Source organism: Bombyx mori, chromosome 12 (assembly GCF_030269925.1).
Source record: "Bombyx mori chromosome 12, ASM3026992v2".
In the NCBI taxonomy this organism is placed as follows: domain Eukaryota; kingdom Metazoa; phylum Arthropoda; class Insecta; order Lepidoptera; family Bombycidae; genus Bombyx; species Bombyx mori.
Genome location: NC_085118.1, coordinates 7,268,390 through 7,295,131, shown reverse-complemented (window position 1 = coordinate 7,295,131; position 26,742 = coordinate 7,268,390). Strand labels below are relative to the sequence as shown.

General features: G+C 35.7%; 1 protein-coding gene and 2 long non-coding RNA genes across 4 annotated transcripts; 1 reads left to right on the top strand and 2 right to left on the bottom strand.

Moving 5' to 3' along the window:
* Positions 1-11,888: 11,888 nt before the first annotated feature.
* On the bottom strand, positions 11,889-14,490 carry LOC134199896 (uncharacterized). The gene is made up of 2 exons (XR_009974565.1): positions 14,372-14,490; positions 11,889-13,840 (listed from the first exon to the last, which is right to left on the bottom strand). It is a non-coding gene; the product is annotated as an uncharacterized LOC134199896 (long non-coding RNA).
* Positions 14,491-14,893: 403 nt separating this feature from the next.
* Positions 14,894-22,838, top strand: Jhamt (juvenile hormone acid methyltransferase). 2 transcript variants are annotated; one of them, NM_001043436.1, is given in 5 exon segments: positions 14,896-15,377; positions 17,746-17,917; positions 19,867-19,975; positions 20,632-22,150; positions 22,261-22,835. In NM_001043436.1, coding segments are annotated over 4 exon segments (837 nt in total). In that variant the 5' UTR covers positions 14,896-15,018; the 3' UTR covers positions 20,829-22,150; positions 22,261-22,835.
* A 2,264-nt stretch (positions 22,839-25,102) lies between these two features.
* On the bottom strand, positions 25,103-26,461 carry LOC134199835 (uncharacterized). The gene is made up of 2 exons (XR_009974477.1): positions 26,223-26,461; positions 25,103-25,991 (listed from the first exon to the last, which is right to left on the bottom strand). It is a non-coding gene; the product is annotated as an uncharacterized LOC134199835 (long non-coding RNA).
* Between the last annotated feature and the right edge of the window lie 281 nt (positions 26,462-26,742).

Sequence of the window (26,742 nt, the reverse complement as noted above, 5' to 3'; positions counted from 1 at the left end):
TATATATATTTTTTTCGTATTCTTCGAGGAAAGATTCGTGTCTGTGTGAGTCAATAAAAAGATGTAAGTGTATATACGAAAGGCGAATGCTTGTTGTCTTTGTGGGACGTCGGCTATGGATTGCCGGGGTATTTGCCTTAAATAGCAGTGTACATTTATATGTCGATTTTAATATTTTTTTCTGTTTACATGCTTACATTTATTTAATGTGATATGGACTGACTTACTCTTTTTTTATTGCTTAAATGGGTGGACGAGCTTACAGCCCACCTGGTGTTAAGTGGTTACTGGAGCCCATAGACATCTACAACCGTAAATACGCCACCCACCTTGAGATATAAGTTCTAAGGTCTCAGTATAGTTACAACGGCTGCCCCACCCTTCAAACCGAAACGCGTTACTGCTTCACGGCAGAAATAGGCAGGGTGGTGGTAATAACCCGCTCGGACTCACAAGAGGTCCTACCACCAGTAATTACGCAAATTATAATTTTGCGGGTTTGATTTTTATTACACGATGTTATTCCTTCACCGTGGAAGTCAATCGTGAACATTTGTTGAGTACGTATTTCATTAGAAAAATTGATACCCGCCTGAGATTCGAACACTGGTTCATCGCTCAACACCAATGCACCGGACGTCTTATCCTTTAGGCCACGACGACTTGAAGTTTAAACTCCAGTTTATTGCCGTTTGTAACGATTCACAGTAAATTAATATAATTATAAGTATATTTAGTCTTGCTTGCTTCAGTGCAAACCTATGCTAGATCGAGATTGGGACGAGCTTCGATGGGTTTTTTTTTCTCTTTTTTTTATCTGACAAGCAAGTATTTTCTGTTTTTTTTATTTATTGCTTAGATGGATGGACGAGCTCACAGCCCACCTGGTGTTAAGTGGTTACTGGAGCCCATAGACATCTACAACGTAAATGCGCCACCCACCTCGAGATATAAGTTCTAAGATCTCAGTATAGTTACAACGGCTACCCCACCCTTCGAACCGAAACGCATTACTGCTTCACGGCGGAAATAGGCGGGGTGGTGGTACCTACCCGCGCGGACTCACAAGAGGTCCTACCGCCAGTGACATTTGCGTAACATAATCTGTATTCGTGTAGGTATCAAGTAATGCAATTATTTTTAAGGCACAAATCTTCCAGCAAGTATTAAATTGCAAATAAATCTGTATCAATCGCTCTGTAATACCATTAAGAATCAAGGAGGATATTGGTATTCATCTTGTGATGGTTATAAGTTCCCGTAACTACTTAAAATAGATGAGGTCAGAGCTGTTTTGCCGTGGACATGCATACGTGCAGGCTTAAAAAGGTGGGGCAGCCATTATGCTATACAATTGACACTTCGACCTCATGTCTCAAGGTGGTTGGCGGTATTCATACCGTGTTGCTTATAGGCTGTATTATCAACTAAAGACCAAGTGAATCACCCGAAGATGTTTGCATTGTTATCATCTATAACATCAACAGTTTATTTCTATAAAACACTAACAGCTAATCTCGTTTTATAAATATAAAAATTTCCCGCCTTCCAAACACGCTTAAAAGTTTTTGTAGTATCCGACAACACAGGTTCTTGTTTGTCTAATTAAAAAAATAATACACAAATATGTTGTGTGTACTTACAATCTTCTGTAAATAGAACCAAAGTGGAATAGAATCGGAAAGGCAACTACATAATTCAAACAATGAATTTTAAATTGATGTTTACATGTACATTAACATTACTAAATAACGATTTATAAAATTAAATATCTTCATAGAAAGCTAACTATTGACAAATGCACCATCTCTGTTTTTCAATAGTAACCGCATGAAATAGAGACATGAGCAAGTTAAAGCACTAAATTTACGAACCTTATGAAAACAGTTACATTTTTATGTTAATAGATGGCGCTGTAATAAAAATTCTGAGATGCAAAGCAACTTGGCTAAACTTTTTATATAGCAAGGATGGGTGGGCGCGCCTCTTGGCCGGTTAAGTGGTTACCGAAGTCTATAAGTTATGTAGCCAACGTAAGCCCAACGTAAATGCCACAACCCACATTGAGACATGAGTTTTAGGTAAGTCTCAATTTTACAGTGCAACGGCTGCCCCATTCTTCAAACCGTAACGCTGCTACACGACAGAAATAGGCAAGGTGGTGGTACATACCCGAACGGGCTCACAATACTCTCTAGCGTCAGTAAGCTGTATAACTAATGGAAAGAACGCAGGAAATTTAGTACATTTAGGAGCTCGTGGTAATCTGTTTCGCAGGCCTCTATGTTCTGATTAATTACTCATAGTTTCTTCGTCTTCAGAACCAGGTCGTTCTCTCGATTTCGAGTCCTAAAGACTGCGCCTAATCAACGAGAACCGCTCTGCTCTTCCAAAGAGTTTTCTTCTGCAATCTTCTGAGCTGCTTCCACTGCCCGCCTTGGCGACGGGCACTGAAAACCCTTGCATCGACTTATGAAAGCACAGCATCCTAAAGCGAAGGCACTGACTATTTTATACAAAAAAAGGTCAATTATTGTATTAGTTTTTGTGTCAATTCAATTATTACGGCAGTAAAACCAAAATGATGTTAGCTATCGCTATCTAGAATAGCACCATAACAAATTTTCTATTAAATGTCGTAAAAAGCGACTTAAAAGGATTCAACGGAGAAAAGGCAGCAAGTATTTACTAGTGGCATGGCGTGTGGTAAACCTGCATGGGTAGGTACCGTCATCCTGCCTATTACTGCCACGTAACAGTCAGGCGTTCCGATGTGATCGCTTGACAATCTACATACAATAATGGATCCGCGCATCACTTTGCACCGGGTGGGTGGTCAACTCGTTCACGCGTCTATGCAATAAAAAAACCTAATAGGCGCAAAAGTCAAAAAACATCTTCCATTATGACTAAGTATATCGTTTAATGAAATCACACAAAGTAGCTAAATCATTCTGTAAACTGCGGAGCGAGTGGTTCCACAAATATGCGTCAAAGCAATACAATTCACAACGCGGCCCCGCTAAACCAAATACATAAAGAAATTCAGAGATGTTGTTCGTTACACGTTTTCTTTGAAATGCGAAATAAAAGTACGAAGCATATTAATAATAGCCAAAATACTACCTAAATCAGAAGACTATTGCTACCTGTACGCAAACAATTTTCTTACTAAAATATCTGTGCGAAATCGGACAAGTATTATTTTCAAGAACTATTAAAATTAGTACTACTCGAATATTTCTGTTCTACATTCACTCTGATCGATATTACTATGGGCTTTTAAAACGTAACAGTCAAGGCTTGGGATCCAAAGCTAGCTTACAATATTATCACACATGGTTTGTTATGCAAGTCACCGGAGTTCATTTAGCATACCTACCACATTCGTAAATCGATTCAGACAAGCACCCAAATTTTTGCACGTATATTGTACCTAAGTACATAATATTATGTACGTAACTCCGATACCTGTCTTTCGAATGTTATCATTACGCGGTATACAAATTGAATTCAAATCACAAGCTAATAAAATTTCATGAAGCCTTCGTATAATTTTATTTAAAGTTTCGTGGAAGCTTTCGTATATATTTCGTGTAGATTTGTTTACAAAGAATATCGATGTTAATCTCACGTTAGTACTAACAGTACATTCTATTTAATCTTAGTCATAACCTACCTTAAGGCGTGCTGTATTGAGATATCAATAAAAGACGAATTCAAAAGTACTACACGACTAAACAATATATCCTGCTTTCTCGCATGCGTGACAATGGACGTATGTCCGATAGGGAGGATAGACCAATTTTAAATTTCGGCAGCAAAATTTGAGGGGCATTGCTCTCGCTAACTGGTTGGGAAAGGACGAAAGTACACTTTTTTGTGCAGTTTAATAAAAGGAGCGTCGATGTACTTCTGCATTGATCTTGCCCGTTTAAATGCACTTGGTTCGCGAACTCTTATTAAGATTTAAGAAAATCCAATGAGCTGAAACATTCCATTTCATTTCATACACATAAACTATTTTTTTCAATCTATTACCAACCAGAAACGTTACACAGTGTTAAGTTACACATAAAAAAAACTTATTTTTGTCTTCCATTGTTGTTTCACAATATGCCATTTTTTGTTTGTTAAATGTCAAGATAATCATCTCATGGTGCTTTATTATATTTTGTCGAAAATATACAGGAATGTACATATCTACGCTTGAAAGGCAAACATGACTAAGCGACAATAACCATATGTCGATGCGCAAAAAAAATATATTTCTAGGTCTATTAAAATCATTTCAATCCTACAGCTAAATTCGTTAAAATATAATTTTGTTTTCAGGTATTTCAACTTTAAATTAGTCTACTGTAAAGTTGACGCATTGTCGCTTAATCACGTTTGCCTTTCAAGCGTCGATATGTATTATATAGGTTGTGTATGTTGTGTGTGTGGTACATATTTAGGAAACATTCACGAAAACAAACCGGGTAAATTCCCAGTATGAAATAACAAAATAAAACATGTTCGGAAAGCTTTAATATAACAACGTTTATTGCGTTGTACGTTTCATTATTTTTTTTTGGGCCAGGTGCCGGTCCTCTTACGAGGTTCCCGCGCGTAAGGGGGCATATGGGGTATATGGTATATAGTACTATGGGGTATATAGTAATAGGGTATATGGGGATCGACGGTCTACAGGTGTTGACTCTACCCACTAAACGACTCCCCTGCACTTTCGCTCAAACGTCTTGGCTTGGGGTTTACCGTGGTCAACATTCCAATCACACTCACAACTCACTCTAAGGACGCCTGTCAGATGAAGACTTCGAGGACAATCGAACGCTTAGAGCCGTCAGACGTCTCATTATGGCACCCCATCAGGCCCCCAAGGCGGTGCCACTAGTGTCCAGGTATACCCCGCTAATTCCAAAGGAGCTTGCCATATTGAGACGCGATACAACGCCAAACAGTCGGTATACAATCTACTAAATACTACCAGGCAGATTCAACAAGTATGGAGGGAACACCGTAAGCATCTTCATGTTGCCTTACAGCAGTGGTTCCCAAACTAATTTTGTCTACTGCCCACTTTGTGAATAAATTATATTTTAGCGCCCTCATTTTTTCTACCTACTTAAAAAACCACCATAGCGAGAGCTCAGTCGGTGACTAAGAGTCCTCCTAGATGAAATTACAAATCGCCTCCCAAGCACCTACACAACACCCCCATTTTTTTCTGGATCTATTACCGCCCCCATTAAGCCTGCAGCGCCCACACTGGGGCGTTATCGCCCACTTTGGGAAAGGCTGCCTAAGGGCTACATTTTGCGGTTTGCAGACAGATAAATAATATAATCAAGATTTTCACCTCATATCTCAAGTGGGTGGTTGTGTCTACCTTATTTTGTTCTTATATATTTTTGCAATATATATCGTACTAAATCCACTTTTTACGGGTTAGTAAATATAACGTCTTTGTGTATGGTTCATCAAATAGTTCTAAAATTACCTATTTATTATATAAAGTATCATGAAGGAATATTGCCTTTAATCTACGAATACAATTATTGACATGTATTATGGGGGACTAAACATTAACACATACAGACACATAATTAACGACTTCGTTTTATGCTGCTTGGTTGTTTATGAGAACATATTTACGGTAGTGGTGGTGGTGGTGGTGGCGTAGAAGGCAAAAGACCTACCGGCCGGTCAGCAAGCCGTTGGTCAGATCACATAACCGCGCTCACCGGACTCTCTGTTACAGCCGCCTTTAGGGAAGCCGAAAACCCAAAGAAATGGAAGATGATTGTGCAAAGAGCCATGAAAGCCTTTCAAAGACACGACATTCGGCAATGAATTATGCGACTAAAAAGAAGAGATTAGAGAAGGTGAGATTCCTGTAAATGTAATTAATATAATAACATAAAGGTCGAGACCTCATCTATCTATATATATAAAAATGAATTGCTGTTCGTTAGTCTCGCTATGACTCGAGAACGGCTGGACCGATTTGTCTAATTTTGGTCTTGAATTATTTGTGGAAGACCAGAGAAGGTTTAAAAGGTAGATGAAAATGCTCTGAATTAAATAAAAATAACATTTTTGTTTTTCCTTTCATATGTCCCCCGTGGGACAGATTCCTTTTGTTTGTTTTAAGTTTATTTTATACAAAAGTTTAGATCTTTTATTTATTGATTGAGGCACTATGAAGTCTACCGAGTCAGCTAGTAAAGAATAAAATACACAGGAATTCGTCGTCTAAAGCGTTGTTTGCAAGTTGCAAGCAAAGTATGCTTGTGATGCAGATCGATATTTAGGATTGGTTTAAAACCTAACTTTTAGTGATTAAGAAAATAATTTATCAATAATAATACTATATAAATACAGTGAATTAGGCTATCAAACTAAATTTTTTTTTTTTTTTTCTTTTTATTGATGCACAAAACAAATTACAACCAAAGAAATTATAAGTTTAAATGTTTAACATAACAATCTGGATTGCAATTCAAAACAGGTGCATACAGAAATTTTTTTACAACTGAACAGATGCCCAAATACGATGTATACATACTCACATACGCTCACACTCACACACACACACTCACACACACACACACACACACACACACACAGCTGCACGCACACACACTCACACACATATGTAAGTTACTATCTGATTAAATTAGATCTAAAGTATTATTAACGGGACAATATTAATTATTTGAGAATATGTTTAACTAATTTACAATATTTATAAAAATTACTCTCAAATATATCAAGATCAGTGTTGTCACTTGCCAACTCATTATAATGTCGTGCCATTCTAACAATGGGATTAAAGTATGAGATGTTATTTTTGTGAACTTCAAGTGCAAAAAGATTAGTGCAATGTGATCTACGCGCAGTATATCTGGTATTAAAAGATATTTGCGAAATTAAATCACTTGAATTTATTATATAATGTATGATTTTGTACAAATAGACTAAGTCAAAGTATTTACGACGAAGAGATAAAGATTCAATTTTGAATTGGGTTAGTCTATATTCATAATTAAGATTATTTCGAGAAATTAACATTGAAATACAATTTGAGTTGACACAATTAACGTTTCTTAAAAAATTAATAACGATTTATATTTATTATAAATACTGCTTATTAAAACGCATTTTTTCATCATCATTTTCATCAAAATTATCATGTTACCTCATAATACCTAAAGTAATAGAAGTAACTCTGTGTGATCAGTGCATCAATCTTTAATTTAAAATTATTTGACTTTTTTGTTTGTTTGTTTGTTCGTTCATTCTTTCTTTTATTGCACTATGTCGGTTGACGAGCTCAGCTTGCACAAGTGATAAATCGTTGGAGTCCATATTACAACACAGCTTCAATGCCGCCACCTTTAAAGCTCGAAGTCTCTTTTTTTTACCTAGCTAAGCTGATAGCCTTGAGAGACTATTTCAGCGTAACCTTAACTAGTAGGTGAGCTCACGGGGCTCAAACTGGAGTGATGCTAACACTGACCCTAACAAGAGCATTGTTTCGCAGAATCTACCACCGGATCGGAAACGTGACCCACTGAGAAGATCCGGCGAGAAACTCAGTGGGCTAACGAAGTCTCGACTACATTGTACCTATGTTTAACAACTGTCCCACCCATTAAATTGGAACTAGCGGTTGCTTTGGGCCGTACACATTCAGAGTTCGTTTATCCAACTGAGATTAGAAACTTTGTTCAGCTGTTGTCATTACACCAGGAATGCCCCCCTCCTGGATGAGCCTTTGCTCGCCAACTTGTCCTGGTGAAATTGGAAAGGCCTTCGGGCCACCAGTAATCGTTCAATCATAAAAAAAAAAACAGCGGGAATGCTACTATCACAAAAATGTACATTACATATTTTTATTTCTATCCGTAGTACAATCAACGTACGACGCATGGCCAACGTGTAATTTCAACCAATTAATGTTTTTTTTTTATTGCTTAGATGGGTGGAAGAGCTCACAGCCCACCTGGTATTAAGTGACTCCTGGAGCCCATAGACATCTACAACGTAAATGCGCCACCCACCTTGAAATATAAGTTCTAAAATCTAAGTATAGTTACAACGGCTGCCCTACCCTCCAGACCGAAGCGCAATACTGCTTCACGGCAGAAATAGGCAGGGTGGTGGTACCTACCTGCGCGGACTCACAAGAGGTGCTATCACCAGTAAAATGTAAAGTCGATAACTTTAACATTTATAATCAGTTGGCGTTGTACAATCGATTTTCTTTAGTATCACATAGAATTATTTAATTCCATTATTAGTAATCGACCCGAAAGACATTCGAAAACGAGACACATTCTAACGAATTTTAATTCTGTTCATGAAAAAAAAAAAGTAAGAAGTAAACGATATGAATTTTAAGTGCATACAATAATAAAATTCTCCGGCGAACCCTTTCTCCTGTAGTTGCACGTTCGGCGATTGAACCCGCTCGGGGTGACATTGCGGATCGATGTTACGATTACCTGTACTCAAATCGTCTTGATACTTTACGTTTTTAATACCTTTTTATTCGCTTCAGACGTATGTACGCTTGTAACGGAATCTTTGAACATGATTTTTAACCCCTTCAAAACGTTGGTTTAATTCGAAATTTGGTATACTTATTAAGGACCGATGAAAATTCAATATTAAAATTTTTTTAAAAATATATTGAAATCCAACTAAAAAATGAAAAATTAAAAATTGTGTAAAAAATCGTGGGGTGCATGGTATCAGTACTTATAAATATTTTATGAACAGATATGAGTAGAAGGGTTATTTTGATAATATCCTGAAAAGCACCCCACGGTTTTTTTACAATAAAATCATTTTTTCATACATTATTTTTAATTCAAATTTATTAAAATTTATTTTCTATTTTTTAGTTGGATTTTCTATAAAAGCGTATTTTGTTACTTTTTTAAACTATTATTTATTATTAATTTTAGTAACGACTAGCTGTACCCGTCCGCTTCGCTAGGCATTTAAAATTAAAATTATTATTTCTCACCCCCACAAAAATTCTCAACTCATATAAATATAAGCCTATCCATTAAGTACATGTATTTTCTACATGGATACCAAATTTCAAGTCAATCGGATGCATGGTTCAGCAGTTATAACGGAACATCCGTAAAAACCTCTGTAGATTTGTATATTAGTATAGATTAGTATAAATGTCGAATCAATGTCAATGACGCGAATAAACATGACGATCCCGAAACGCAACCAGCTGCATCCGCATTCGCGAAACCGAATACTAGGAGAGAAATACACAATATTTCTGAGTGATGTAGTACAATATTCTGTTTGTTTACTTTAACATCGATACGGTAAAGCTAGAAACCCTGGCTAAAATTAAACAAGACTAAAATATAGATTGACGTTGTAGACTGTTGTTTTAACTGAATGGCCGTGTATGAATCGTAACATTTCCTATTTCCCACTGTTTACATAGCGATTTGTAACCGCCAAATCGTCTTAAATCGCACAACGCACGAATCGATCGAACAACATTACGAGTGTATATTTTTTACTAAATTATTCAATTCAATTATTGTACTCCTTATAATGCAATTCGTATTTTGGGTTTTTTATTCACGAAAAAAGTTTACTGGTGGTAGGACCTGTTGTGAGTCCGCGCGGGTAGGTACCACCGCCCTGCCTATTTCTGCCGTGAAGCAGTAATGCGTTTCGGTTTGAAGTTTGTGGCAGCCGTTGTAACTATACTGAGACCTTACAACTTATATCTCAAGGTGGGTGGCGCATTTACGTTGTAGATGTCTATGGGCTCCAGTAGCCACTTAACATCAGGTGGGCTGTGAGCTCGTCCACCCATCTAAGTATTAAAGAAAAAGAAAAAAAAGTCTAATGTCAAGATGGTTTGAGTGCGCAACAGCCAAGTGTTCACTGCACTTGCATTTAGGCGTATGGATGCACCGGTTCGGACTTTTTTCGGCAGTTTTAACTTTGTCCTTGAATTTCAAGTTTACAATACGGACCGCAGTTTATCGAGACGCAATTTAAACGCATGCAAATTATTTTAAAAAGCAAAATTTGTATATTTGCAAAAACGTAAGTCGTATGTACGTGAATTATGTTAATACTTCTTTATTGATGTTGACCTAGGTCTTATTTAGAAATAGGTATACCTTTTGTATTTATCTAAAGTTAATTTTAAACACAATAGAAAAATATTAATATTAGAAATTGCGGAATTACTGGTGGTAGGACCTCTTGTGGGTCAGTTGTGAGTCCGCACGGGTAGGTACCACCGCTCTGCCTATTTCTGCCGTGAAACAGTAATGCGTTTCGGTTTGAAAGGTGGGGCAGCCGTTGTAGATGTCCATGGGCTCCAGTAACCACTCAACACCGGGTGGACTGTAAGCTCGTCCATCCATATAAGCAATAAAAATAATAATTGTATAATTACTTAAATATTATATATAATAGCTTATTATGCAAAATTATATTTTCTTCGCGTAATTTTCTCAATCGGATACGATTTTAATGTGCCCGCTCTCAATCATACGCCTAATGTTATCATAATGTGCGTATGCAAAACAACAAAGCCAAAGCTATATACGTACGTACATCTTGTACTATGGACGCGTTTCTTCGAGCATTCGTAATTATGCAAGATCTACGCAGTCACAAACTCAAGGCGTAAAGATAAGGCGAACATAAATATCGACGTGTTAAAGCATAACAAACGTCATCTTATAAAATCGTTCCGCTACTAATATAAATAATATTAGGCTAGGTCAAGACTCCTAACCCAGTCGAGTAGTATCGGCGCCAGAAGCCGAATCGAAAAATAAAAACGATTCGGACACGGGGCAATGCACTTTTTCGTCCACGGTCAAGGCAAACCAACGATGCACTTAATACCTAAGCTGCATGAGCTGAATGTGAATTTTTTAGAGCGTGTGACACGCGAAAAAGACACGTAATGAATTCCAAAAAAGTTCAATTTCATGAGACGCCCAACTCAAATGCACCTGTCTTATCTTACTATACTTGAAGCTTCAACGAAATAAGCAACAATACTAATTAAAGAATTTTATGATTGAAATCTTGTCACAGTTTAAAAAATCTTCCATCTTATTTTCCATAACTTATATTCCGATGTTAAAATTTTGCTCATTTTATAAAACAAATATATACTAATCTGGGAATAAAAACAAAGTCTTGCGTTTTGTTGAAATTATATAACATATTCGCCAACAAATAGCTAGAATACCGGCATCATTTCTAAACAAGATTTGACTGTTTTCATAGTTTACACACGATGAATTTATTATGAAAAACAAGTTTACGAAATATGATGAAAATCTTTAGAAGTTCACAAAAACAGGAAACAAAAATCGATAATATTATTCAAAAATGAAATAGGAAATAAGTATTTGTGCAATAGTTAAGAAGTACCAATCGTATTTTATTTCATCGTGCATTACAAAGTTGTTCAAATATAGATTAGATGAAGGCCAATGATTCAATAAATTATTATACAAAAGAGTATTGACAAAAAGACAGACGTAGTTGATCCTAACAGCAGATAAACCTCGTCTATTTTTAAATAGTTGAGTATGAAATCGACTCGTTACATTGTGATTACAAAATCACAAGTACGTAGTATGTGTACTAACAGGAAGTTTAACGAAAGATTCATCAGAGATTTCTATACAATCCCTAAATCCATATTTACCTCGAACAGATATTCCTGTCAGAGAAATCGATGTTTATCAATACACACCATAATGTTGTGCTATAAGAATGTGAGATGTTAATTTTAACTTTTCTATTTAATAACGGCTTAAAAATCGTGTGAATTAGGTAGCATGAAATGAAAAAAGTCATTATAATCTATTTAATTTAATTAAACTTAATTTAGTTTATCTTGTGTGAATAAATCTAGAAAAATGCTTTAACAATCAAAAAATCTACAAAGACAAATGAAAACAGGCATGTCCAACGGTACTATTTTTTGTTTAAGCTAATAAAACAGATGTATGACCGACATTATATGGTTTAAAAATTACTTTAATTTCTTAATAGCTTCATTAAATTTAATGTATGTATCAACGAATGATGGTTAATATAATATCACTATATTTCTATTTAAATCAAGAGACGACGCCGAAATTCTTCGGCACTAACAGTGTAATAAAATTATGTACACTAAAACTTAATAACTTAACTAAAAATATATTTAACGTCCTTGTTTCTATTAATAAAATTCGTAATTTTAATAGAAAATAGTATGAAATTACAAAAACTAGTACTCAACAAGATTCTTAGAAAATCAACAAAAGAAATTCAAATACTTTATTTTCACAGCGTACATGAAAAATCACATCTAAGAAGCACCTTGACTAATATCCAAGCCAACGAATACATTTAAAAGAATGTTTAAACTATATAATCTTAGCACCATGAACCGTAAATTTTTGCATAGAAAAAGTCAGACAACCATCCAATGAAAAACAGTTTTCTTTAAATTTTCCACTGCGACATGAAATACGTACCTAACTTCGTGAAATACACTTGAGAGTAATACATTATTTACGTGTTTTCCTTATCAGGATGATATTTCGATATTTGGTCATTCTTGTGCTTATTTTATTAGATTTTGTCTGTACTTCAACAAAGCCTAAGATTAAACAAAGCGTATCTCTAATTTTCTCAAAGGTAATTCTAAAATTGTAAGCTAAGCAATTGTAAGAATACTAATGCATTGAAATCATGTAAGTATGGCGAGTTATGAATTTTCGATCTCTTTTCAAACGTATTAATTTATATTTCAATAAAACTAAAACATAGGAATCTTTCAAACAACTTCTGTTTTTTTTGTTATTGCTTAAACGGATGAACGAGCTTACGGCCCACCTAGTGTTAACTGATCCCAGGTGTCCATAGACATATGCAACGTAAATACCGCCACCCACCTTGAGACATGTGTTCTAAGTCTCAGATCTATAGTACAACGGCTGACCCACTCTTCAAACTAGAACGCTAATACTGTTTTCGCAGCAGAAATTATCAAGGTGGTGGTACCTAATCCTGAGGACTCCTAAGCTCCTGGCCACCTTACAAGGCTACAAGCTTTCTCCCTGCAAGGTTGCCTAGAAGGGATCGCTTGAATCAAAGAAAAAGTCGCCAATTGTAACTCTTTTCATGGTTATTTTAAACTTTACTTTATGCTTATGTTAATAAACTTTCTATATTTTGCTCATAATAGTATTTACACAAAGTGCTCTGTACCTGATCGTTATTTAGGCGGTACGGTGACCTGAGTCATTATTCGATGATACTAAGCAGCTAGCTTCGTATTTCTGCCTCCAAACAATAATGTTAGCAGCTTCAATTAATAGCCGAGTTATCATCAATGCAAATCGCCAATATTTAATGGTTTCCGCTGAGTTTTCTTAAAAAAAAGTCACAGTCCTATTCGTGGGTTGGACTGGACTGGACCCATGGAGAGGCGGTTTGATGGAATACACGTAGAATTTTTCAGTTTTAATCAGATTAGGCGTAAATGATTATAATATTTATAAGCCACTTCGTAATTAATTCGCGGATTGTAAATTTAACCACGTAGTTTGGATGGAATAAGTGGTATTGGTCACTCATCATTGAGTTACCTGAGGGACGATTGCTAGCTTACGAACCGCTGTAGTGTTGCTACCGCAGCCACCGATGAGCGTCAATAATTATTTCATTCATATCTTTCCATGATTTCTCCTAGGATCAGTACAGGAGCCGTGACGTATAAACGATTGGTAGTGCCTCCGAAGACGTGTTTCAGGGGCTTAAATAAAATAAAAAGAGGTCAGTTTTGGGTAGGACAGGCCTATGTAAGTCAGCAGTGTAGGCCATTGATGAAGGCGTGAATGAATGAATGAAAATTCTTTATTGCACAAAATATTGTACAAAGACGAACTTAATGCCATGCAGGCATTCTCTTCCAGTTAACAAGTTGATGAAAAATAAGTTGACGATTTATGAAGATTAAACACCGTCTCAATGTTTCTTATCTAATAAAAGATAAGCAGCCCAATGCGAAACATTTAATTTATAAAAAATTAGAACATCCTATAATTATCACATAATATTTTTTGTAATTGAAGTAATTTGCCAATTTTTTTTATTGCCTTTGTAGGCAGACTAGCGTACGGCCCACCTGATGGTAAGTGGTTACCGTCGCCCATGGACTTCAGCAATGCCAGGAGCAGAGCCAAGCCGCTGCCTACCGATCCTACAATTGTTCCGAAATGAAATTGAAATGACTTCGGTGACGTCATACGTTCAGAACATAGTAAAGTATTACAATTTTACTAACCGTTTCTTCGACTAATTCGCTAATGAACGTAAATATTAAGCCCCATGTTACATTTTACCGATACACTATTTGTTGGTCCAGCACGATTTAACACAGTTTCTATAGCTCAAAGACAAAAACATGTCACATGACAAAGGAGTATTTAAATATACATATAATTTCTAGTTTTTTTTACTTCGAATTTTTTTTTCTTGATTATAGAAATAATCACCATCTTATAGCTAAGCAAGTGCTATGACACGACATTAAAATATATCATACTGTATATTTTACCGAATTTCAAAACTGTAATGTTTATTTGAAATTATAATACATACTAGCAGAATCTGTAAAGCATACGCGTGATTCTTTGAATTTTTCGGTTAAAAACGTTTAAATATGGCTAATTTTTTTAATGAATTAAAAGAACTTAATGACGTGTTTAGTGATTTCTTGAATTCATTAAAAAAACATTACCGTCAATTCTGTCGTACTTCAGTCGATCATCATACATATATATAACAAACGCGCAAGTCGCTCCCTGCAAAGACTGTTCGGCGATACCGCAGTGAGAACAGCGACACATCGCACGCGCTTAGTTCAATACGAACTTAAAAAAAAAAAGTGCCGACAAATATTTTATTGCAAAAAAAAATATTAAGTCAAAAATGAACAATGCAGATTTATACCGCAAAAGTAACAGCCTCCAAAAGAGAGATGCTCTGCGCTGCCTCGAGGAACATGCGAATAAGATTAAGTGGAAAAAAATCGGTGATAGAGTCATAGATTTGGGTTGCGCTGACGGTAGTGTTACTGATATTTTGAAAGTTTACATGCCAAAAAATTACGGAAGATTAGTTGGCTGCGACATAAGCGAAGAAATGGTGAAATACGCGAATAAACACCACGGCTTCGGTAGGACTTCGTTCAGGGTGCTCGACATAGAGGGCGATTTGACCGCAGACCTGAAACAAGGCTTTGATCACGTTTTCTCTTTTTACACCCTCCACTGGATCAGAGACCAGGAGTAAGTTCATACCACAATTATGAAAAAAAAACACGAAGAACTAACAATGTCGAAATTAACCATTGCTAACGAATGAATCTAATTAAATCTCAAATCATAATTTCTAAGCTAATATTCATGTCAAAAAATATATATACACAGATTTTAATTTAAAAATTACGTTTCGATTGCATCGTGTCTATAGTCACTAATTACATTCTTTCCGAAAACGTAAGAATAAAAATTATACAGGACCAATTAATATTAAATATTAGAATTTAAATTTACGTTTAAAATGTGGTCTCTATTCTAAATTTGATATTAATGAACGCTAATCAGTAAAACATTTTTTTTTCTCGCGTTTTTTATATTTTTTTATTCTACCTAAGCTGATAGCCTTGAGAGGCTATTTCAGCGTAAACTTAACTAGTAGGTGAGCTCACGGGGCTCAAACCGGAGTGATGCTAACACTGACCCTAGCAAGAGCAGTGCTTCGCAGAATCTACCACCGGATCGGAAACGCGACCCACTGAGAAGATCCGGCGAGAAACTCAGTGGGCTGTGTCTATGGGTTAATTCGCTCCTCGAGGCTCGACGATGACGGTGACCTGTAAGGAACTATTAGTGTCGTTAAGTTCCTCAGACTTTATGTCACAATAATTTTACTCGAAGACTATTATCAATTTGTCCAAATTTTTAATGTAACGGTAGAAATGTGTACAATAGTATTTAATAATCTAATAGTATTTCAATAATACTATTTAATAATTATAATGTAACACACTCGAATGCGATATCACGCTATCTTATAGCTCTCAGTATGTATAAATGATGTGGAGGCTCCAAATAAATTATATTTTGATTTGGATCCTTAATAAACGTTTCAACTATCTAGTCGAAAATTTAAAATATGATAGTACTAAAACCATTTTGAAAATTGATTTTAGGACGTGACATAATTTTCATTCCGTACTCCTTAGAATTAGGCGACAAAAATATTTTTAATACTTCCTTTAAATTCTACCGTGATTGCTCTTCCCAACTACGGAACCATTTAGTAGTCATAATCCTTTACGAACTTCTTCGATCTAATATACATTCCAATGATTAGGAAGGCCGATTGATTGTAAACCCAATCTCTATGGAAATCGTAGTTATGTGTATTAGTATTATTTTTTTCACTGCCCTGTCGTGTGTTTCAATTTGATGAAGCTGACGTACAATAAAATTGATACTCCGACCTAATGTCTCAAGATGACGTAACGTAACGTGTGGTGTAAATAGATTCCAATAGCGCGTGTAAGTCATGGATTTTTGTAGCAACATCCGCGTTTCAATGTCTACGGGCTACGGTAGTCGATCACTTGACCCGTAGCCCACCGTGACAACTGTTATACAATAGAACACAATAAATATTTTACGGTAATTGATAAATGAATTGTCAAATTATCGAATCATTGATATATCTTATACCTTTAAACGAGCAATTCTTGTATATTTATATATATTATATATAATCTGAATCTCGGAAACGGCACTAACGATTTTTATAAAATTTAGTATACAGGGGATTTCGGGGGCGATAAATCGATCTAGCTACGATTTATTTTCAGAAAATGTTGTTTTATTCGTGTTTTCAATAATCAACTCTTCCCGACATCTATTGGCGAATAATAATACTATTTTTCTTAATTGAGGGCAACTAACCGCTATAAAAAGACACAACAAGATGGCGTTATCAAAAAAAAAACGAGCAAAGCTCGGTCATCATCTAGTTTTTTATTTAAATGAAGACTCAGATGCTACTACCAAACCTATTTTTCCTTTTTTTTCACGGGTTAATCATTTGATTCCATTCGTTTTCCATTTTCAAAATCGAACGCTGCAATTAGACTGAGTTTAAAATCCTGGCTGGTACCTATTTTTCATAAGGATGTGTGTACTTGTTTACGATTGAATTTTAGATGAAGTAATAACATCGTTTAATAAAAAAATCAACCTTCTATTTCGCCTTTCGCGAGACAGCCCTTTTCGGTTCACAGAGTAGAGTAGACCAGCTGTTGTATAAAATCATTAAAAATTTAAAATTAAATCTCAAGATTATGTACCCGTAGTGCGGCCTATGGACTTCAATTACCAGAATATCCATTTACACAGTCGTGTCATTCATTCGTCCACGCATAGAGAAGGCTTTTTCTACATATCTACTACAAATATGATACACTGCTTCTGCGCAGTGTACGAGCCAATTCCAGCGCTCACCTAGACTCCAATAAATAATATGATTGTATATAATTTAAAAATGTATATTTGCGAAAAATGCTCATTATTTTACGTCAACATTATTTACTGAAGAAAATTAAACTACCATTGAAATATCTAATTACAGACGAGCTTTCCGGAACATTTTCAATCTGCTTGGCGACGAAGGAGATTGCTTACTTCTGTTCCTGGGCCACACTCCTATCTTTGATGTTTACCGCACACTCTCGCATACAGAAAAATGGCATTCTTGGCTCGAGCACGTCGATCGATTTATATCACCTTACCATGACAATGAAGTAAGCTTTTTTTGTTTTTTAATTATTCAATAAGTATATTTGTATATACTAATTTAATTAGGAAGTTAAGTGACGCAGCATCCATTATAAATATCATAGCTTACTTTGTGATTTCCCATAGACACAGCCCACTGAGTTTCTCGCCGGATCTTCTCAGTGGGTCGCGATTCCGATCCGGTGGTAGATTCTGCGAAGTACTGCTCTTACTAGTGTTAGCAAATTCTCTCAGGTTGAGCCTGTGAGCTCACCTACCCGTACGGGAGTAGGTAGAATAGCCACTGAGGCTACCAGCAAATAGGTAGTAAAAAAGAAAGAAAAAAAAGTGGTCGCCATTGTATTTGAGCAGTATTTCGTGGAAGCCGAAACTAGTATGTTGTGATTTGGTTCAAAGGAGTCGTTAGTAATTACTTAAAATATTTCATACCTGGCGCAGGTTCGGTGCCTACACCGGGATTTCTTACTTTATTACGTCATCACAAAAATCTATGTTCGAAAGATATATTTTTAAGAACTTACCTAATATTTAAAAATACTGGTAGCAGAGCAAGCTATGGGCCAACATGGGCCGCTACCGCCATTCTAACTATTGCTAACGCGAATCAGTCAGGCGTTCTGGCTCGAAGGGTGGGACAGCTGTTGTAGTATACAATTGAATCTTCAAACTCATGTCTCAAGGTTGTTTGGTACCACTTTATTAATAGTACATAGTGTAGTCTTAAATCAGTCACAACGAGTACCATAAAAAAATGAACACCCCCAAAACCACAATATTTTCTAATTCAGGCCTTCTGAATAACTGACGCGGTTACTTCACCTAAAATGAATTTGCTATGTGAATTTCAAATATCACTCCACGCGTTGTATTACTCAAACCTGTGTAAAGACGTTGCTTTACGCTTTTATCGGCCTTTATTGTTCAGTCAATGATTTCGGAAAGAATAATCCAAAAAGCTATTTACATGTGCTATGTATACCGGTGATTAAGTCTCCACGATAAGGTTATTCTAATTGACAAAAAACAATCAACAAGTATAAGTAGGTAAATGATGTTTGAAAATCAAAATCATGATCATGAGGATCAAAAATCATTTAAAAAATACACAATCAATCTAAATCATTATACAATTAATTCACACACACAATAACATAAAAATAACATCTGTCTCATGGGACTTCGTAATTGGCTTAGAGTATAGTAGATGCATTCGCGAAGCAGTTGCCTTTGAGCTGTTAGGTCTCCTTTGGAGGCACTCGGGTATCTGTTAAAGAATCCCAGGCCTCCTGGCTGGGCCCGTGCTCGCCCACCTGTCCTGGTGAAACTGGAAATACCTCCGTGCCACAAGTGATCATTCCTTCCTAAAAAAAATACATGTGGAATTACGGAAACGCATTCATTTCAATACAAATTTCTTCTGTTTTTATCGATTCGTGGCCATATTTAATGAAAAACAATTTTTATCTTTCTTTTGGTTTTAAAAAATTCAGCAGTTTTGATATAATTTACCTTTTTATTGGTCACCGATGACAATCGTGTACAACGCGAAGATTCCCCTAGGTACAATCGCAACTGTCTCATCATATTACGATCAACAATAGTTTAAGGGGCTGCTTGTCGTAACCACTTGTAAAATACTCACTCAGTTGCTTTAAAGGGTAAACCAAGCAAAATATAAGACGAAAGTATTTTCCTACTTAAGCCAGCTTTCTAATTCCTATCACTGTAGTTCTTAAATACACGGTAAAATGTATCAAGAGAATAAGAGTCCTTCTCTGCCGCAAATTAAATCACCAGCTTGAGCTTACAGTCACTGTCGCAATTCAATTGATACTTCATTCTTCAATACCGTTCTTGCGTGCTTATGGACTTCTTTGAGGTTGACCGTAGGCCCATCCACCTGTCTAACTAAAAACAAAATCTTAAATGCTAACAAAACATTTTTCATTTTCAGGATCCCGAAAAAGAAGTTAAGAAGATAATGGAAAGAGTTGGATTTAGCAATATTGAAGTGCAATGCAAAACGTTGTTCTATGTATACGATGATTTGGATGTTTTAAAAAGTTAGTATGTATTATAATTCAGAGTATCATTTAAGGCTTGTTAGATACCCTATCACCGGTGCCGATGTTTTTGACAGGAGTCAGGAAATAGGCAGGGATACTGTTACAACGGGAACCTTTCATACCTCCTGGCTAAGCCTTTGCTCGCCCATCGTCCTGGTGAAACTGGAAAGGTCTTCGGGCCACCAGTAATCCGTCAATCCTAAAATCGAATGCTTTTACAATAAATAATTTAACTGGCGGTTCGTTCTGATGAATAGTTAATGGGACAAAGTTTTTTTTGCTTAGATTGGTGGACGAGCTCACGGCCCACCTGATGTTAAGTGGTTCCCGAAGTCTATAGAAATCTACAACGTAAATACCGTCACTTACTTTGAGATATGAGTTCTAAGGTCTCAGTATAGTTTCTGGAGACTATTTACTTACAAAAATTACGCATCAGTAAATTGAATTGAAAATTGAAAATAACTGAGGCCGTAATAAGAGCATGTTGGTTTTCAATTGCCAAAGTTGACAGAATAGACTGCAGCCGACAACGACTGCCCCACCCTTCAAACCGAAACGCACTACTACTTCGCGCCAGAAATAAGCGAATATTTAATATAAAATCAGTAGTTATTTTATGAGAAATCATAATTTGTTATTGTTGAACACAGAATCAGTAGCAGCTATCAATCCATTTAATATCCCGAAAGACATACTTGAAGACTTTTTAGAAGATTACATAGATGTAGTACGGGAGATGAGGCTGCTCGACAGGTGTAATAACAATGTCGGTGAATCAGTGTCTATAAAATTTAACTACAAAGTCATCAGTGTTTACGCGAGAAAATTATGTTTAAGTTTAATGTAATTAAGTTAGAAAAAAAAAACAAATCCGACTTCTAAATCTTGGAAATAAGTTTTTTTAACATATTTCTCTCTCTTTGTCTTCCCAGATTTTCGTGATTAAGCTTTCTATTCACTATTTTAAAAAGCTTTCTCAATATATTGAATACAGTTTAGAATACAGTTGGTATCTGAAATCACTGATTTCGAAGTCGGTTACTTAGAACAAATTTAATTAGTTAATTGTATTTATAAGGAACGCTACAATATTTATTACAGTAAGTAATTTTAAATTTCCGGAAACAGTGGAGTTCAGTGGACAATGCAGTATCAGGAGATGGCTTAGATGGATGGACGAGCTCACAGTCACCCGGTGTTAAGTGGTTACTGGAGCCCATAGACATCTACAATGTAAATGCCGCCACCGATATGAGTTATAAGGTCTCAGAATAGCTGCCCCACCCTTCAAGCCGAAACGCGTTACTGCTTCACGGCAGAAATAGGCAGGGCGGTGGTACCTACCCGCGCGGACTTACAAGAGCTCCTACCACTAGTGAGAGCCAGCTGCTTTTTGTTGTCGTGTAAAATCGGTCGTTGTCTCTAGTCATATCATAGCCGTACAAAAAAATAGACAACTTGATATTATAACTGTTCTTCAAATTTCTCGTCACACATACGAAAATAAAGTTTGATGTATTTACCCGAAATATAAATGTTAACATAGCTCATACATACATACATATATAATTCATATATACACATTAAGTTTTAATACTCTGAAATATGTCTACCCCAAAACAAGAAAGCCTACTGTACTAAAATTGTATGCAGTTTTAGTTTTAATGTATTATTTTAATAACAGTGACATCTATTAGCGATACATTGAACTATTTCAACACAACATTTTTCATATTATTTTCCTTTGAATCTAATTACTTTTTTAAGCCGCAGTAAGATGGCGGTGTTGTACGACTTAAAGTGTTGAGAATTTAAAATAATTTCTACGGTTGTTAAATTATAATTGAAATAGAAATCCATACTATTTTAATTACTCAACTCAACAACTCAATTATTTTTTAAAGGAGATGTGTGAGTGAGCATCACTAGAGAATTGTTTGACCGTTGACCGATTGGGCTGATTTCTTTTTCATTATATCCGTAAATTTTAGGACAAGTTTTGTACCACCAACTACAGCCACTACAGTATTCATTGATTTTTAATTACCATAAGTTTGGTTTGTGTAAAGTATATTTATAATAACGATAAATTTGGTTTGAGTCGTGATAGTTGGACATTTCAACTAGTCCGCTTGCTCATTTGATTATACTATGTGCTTAGTGCGGGTTCTTTAACGTTCGCGATAGCGTAAAAGTTAACTCATATTTGTATGAATTGGGATCGTTTGCCTACGTTTGCGTTAGGGGCGCTATTCCAACTGCATACAAAATTGGGTTAACTTTTACGCTATCGAGAACGTTAAAGAACTCGCACTAAGCACACTATTGTATTTTATTTGTTGCACAAATATATTTAGAAACAATCGTGTATAATCATCATGCTTTAAAAGTATTCCTATAAAATCATAAACAGTCACAAAATTTATTTTTAGTGAGAATTACATGAAACAAATTATGAAACAAAGTTTGATTATACTTTCAAATGTTTCATTACTGTTTTTAAGCTTAAGGTATAAAATGGCATGTTTGTGTGTTTACTCAGGCCCTAAGCAACACGCGTTGGCTTTTAAGTAAACTTTGAAGTCTTAGTTATTCCTGGGTTTATTTGGCACGTTAGTAAAATCTACCCTGCCATTTAGTACCATTAGAGTGCGAATGATTACAGCGTATGATTATTGTTTACATTTTTAATTTTTGTTAATTACTTAACGAAACCTGCCCGGGATTTATTGACAACATAATTAGTAAAACATGTGATAATTTGAACAATGACAAATTTATTGTTAGTTAATTTATTTCACTTTGTATATAATAATTGTAAGTGTGATGTTTAAATAAATAAAACTAAAGTGTACAATTTATTGTTTTATTTCGTAATGCCGTTTGAGGCATTAAGCGACATCTATCGATCAGTGGCGGAAGCATCGAAATCGTGATAACATCGATATTTTTTGTACAAAAAAAAGAATAGAGCTCTCCAGGGCAAAGATAATAAGGGGTTACTCACTTAAGGGGTCAGTTATAAATAAAAATATATATTCACATCACTTTCTTTAGGGAATAAATCAAACATCGGACAAAATAATATTTTTTAATAACAATTATTATCATAAAGGCTGAACTTAGTCAAATTCAATTACCTATATATTTTCACAAGAACTAACAGATAGTGACGCATTCTTATAACTATAGTTTCGGTTTATTTGAAACAGATAAAATAAAAATAAACTGCTATTTAAAGACATTTAAAAGTTGAGATTCATAAGAATACCTACTAATTAATTATCGCATTACTAAACATAAAACTCAACAAAATAAATTATCATTCATAGTAACTGTCGATAGAAATAAAAACTTATAATTTAGAAGATTAGTATTTTTGAAATGTCATAATATTTAAATTAAAATTATCAACATCAATCTGGTTTTCACACTATTCATTTCACTATTGACACTCCGAGCAACAATTAAGTATACTTAGTCTGGCCATAAATATTGTTACAATTAAAAATAAACAAAATATTACATTTGAATTTGGAATCTGTCATTTTCATATGATTGCTCATTGAGTTTTCTGATTTTGGCGCGAATACATTATATAATAATTTGCAATATTAAAATCGAGCGAGATGATAAAGAGAACCGAATCGCTGTGATTGCATTACACAAAGTAGGTATGGAGCCAAATGCAATTTTGAAAACTCTTCATTCGCTTGGTATTAGTAAAACGTTTGTTTACCGGGCTATTAATAGGTGCAATCAGACCTCCTCTGTTTGTGACAGAAAAAGATCTGGCCGTTCACGTAGTGTTCGTACGAAAAAGGTGGTCAAAGCAGTAAGGGAAAGAATTCGAAGAAATCCTGTCCGAAAGCAAAACATTTTATCTCGGGAGATGAAGATAGCACCTAGAACCATGTCGCGTATTTTAAAAGATGACTTAGGACTTGCAGCCTATAAGAGACGTACCTACCGGTCATTTCTTAACTGATAATTTAAAAGAGAATATAATGGTAAAATCGAAACAAATACTGAAGCGGTACGCAAATGGAGGTCATAGAAAAATTTTGTTTACGGATTAGAATCTTTTTACAATTGAGCAACATTTTAACAAACAAAATGACCGTATTTATGCTCAAAGCTCTAAGGAAGCTTCTCAATTAGTCGACAGAGTGCAACGTGCGCACTATCCGACTTCAGTGATGGTTTGGTGGGTTATTAGCTATGAAGGAGTGACTGAGCCATACTTTTGTGAAATAGGTATCAAAACATCGGCAGAAGTGTATCAAGATACCATTCTTGAGAAGGTAGTGAAGCCCCTTAACAACACCATGTTCAATAATCAAGAATGGTCCTTCCAGCAAGACTCGGCGGCAGGTCATAAAGCTCGGTCTACGCAGTCTTGGTTGGAAACGAACGTTTCGGACTTCATCACAGCTGAAGACTGGCCGTCGTCTAGTCCCGATCTTAATCCGCTGGATTATGATTTATGGTCAGTTTTAGAGAGTGCGGCTTGCTTTAAATGCCATGATAATTTGGAGTCCCTAAAACAATCCGTACGATTGGCAGTGAAAAATTTTCCCATGGAAAGAGTGCGTGCTTCTATTGATAACTGGCCTCAACGTTTAAAGGACTATATTGCAGCTAATGGAGACCACTTCGAATAAGCTTTTTATACTTGAAATTGTTTTATATTTATGTATTAAACTAACACACTGTAATAGTATTAAATGTTATTTGCAATAGATTTTTATTTTATTTTTAATTGTAACAGTATTTATGGCCAGACTAAGTATACATGTATATGGTTTATTTATTATTCAAATAAGTACATTACGGGCTGTACTTTTTTTTCTACCTAAGCTGAGAGCCTTAAGAGGCTATTTCAGCGTAACCTTAACTATAGTAGAATTATTTTGTCCGTGCAGTTTAGGCCATAAAACATAGCCCGGCTAGAGCGGTGAGCATGTTGCGCGGGCGCAACGCCATTATCGATAAAAACAAAAGAGTCATCAAAGGCAGGTACACGGCGGCGGGGTGGTAGGGGAAAGGGGGGTAGCCCCGGCCATTTTTTTGTTTTCGATATTATGACTATATTTATTAAGTAAAATAATAAAAAAACTATTAAAAATAATCAACATTATATTTATTTAAGATAAATATCGAAAACTCAGACAACAACATAATCCCTCTGTAATTAAAGCCACTTGAAAAAGTAATCAAATTTTGGTATCCCTTAAAGATGGCGGGTAGCTCCGGCCACCCAGGTATTTAAAGATTAGTGCGTTTTTTGGCAACACATACATCACAGTAATAGTATAAATGAGATGGATTTAAATCTACACAAGCTTCGTGAGCCCAGTCCTCACATATTTTGCAATTTTGCATTGGATCCAATCCTCATCGAATGTTTCACCGCAAATAATGCATTCCGTCTCCTGATGTGACGAATCTGGCTGAGATGCAACCTTCTTAACTTTTATTCTCGTTTTTATGTTTCTCTTGACCTTTACCGCACCTTTGGTGTCTTTACCGCACCTTTGGTAGAACGCATCAAGCTAGTTGCCTCAGGAGTTCTTAATGCCACATCTGGATTTATTTTCTTAAATTCGCAGAAAAAATCTTTTCCTGCCATTCGTTTGTCCTTGTTAAACCTGTGAGGAATTTGAAGCTTTTCTGCTAAATCAAAGGCAAGGCGCAAAAACTCACTTCTTGTTAAAGGCATAAGACGGTTATCTAGCTTTATAACATGCTCACAGAGTTTGTCTTTCAAACTCAGGTTTGAATGTTTGTTCAAAGCGTCCTAATTTTGGTTTAAGACTGACCTGATAACCTTGTTTTATACCTTTAATACGATCTTGCAAAGAAGTAGGTACGTGGGACTTCGTATCGGTCTGCGGCTGCTCTTTCAGAATATTTTTTGTCAAGGACAGCTTGAATTGCTTTTTTCATATTCTCTTTACTCCAGTCTCCGCGATTTGTAGTTCTATTCCTAAATTTGGGCATTGTACCACTGCAATATATTAATATTGGGTGCTAGATTTAAACATATGAGGAATAATAGCGTCAGCTCCTATGGCCGGGGGTACCCCCAAAATCGATGGCCGGGGTTACCCGACACAACTTTCATCAAACAAAAAATTCTTATTAAAAAGCATATTATTACACATTCAGATAAATTTAAATATATGAACTAGAAATGTATTGAAATATATAAAAAAATATAATCTAAATAATAACCTACGTTTATCCAATAAAAATAGCCTCCGAAACAATTGGTATCCCGCGCAACCAGTCCGCCAAAAACAAAATACTCAATTTATGTCCGAGCACCGTGGTCGGGTGACTTCCAACTGTCAGTATTTTTCGAATGGATAGTAAAAGCACACAGACATAACACGTACTTATAGGTAACACTACGAGAGTCACTAGTATTTGCGGTGGCCGAGGCTACCCGCCGGCCGGGGCTACCCCCCGCTCCCCTATACGAAGAGTGGTGAGACATTGTTATGTTAAGAGTCATTTGTACTTACCTGCAAATTATAGTACATTATGTCGAAGAGAAATGTGTTTTTATGCATTCGCTCTCTGAATTTCTTTAGCGACACATGGCTACTCCTTTGTTTTGTATCAAAACAGCAGAATGTATTCAAAATAATATTTGTTATACAACAATGTGTTAAAAAATTTCACGGAAATAAGAATAGTTCCCGAAAAGTTACAAAGTGTTAATTTCTACCGTTCTCGTTAACTTGCTGCGGCGA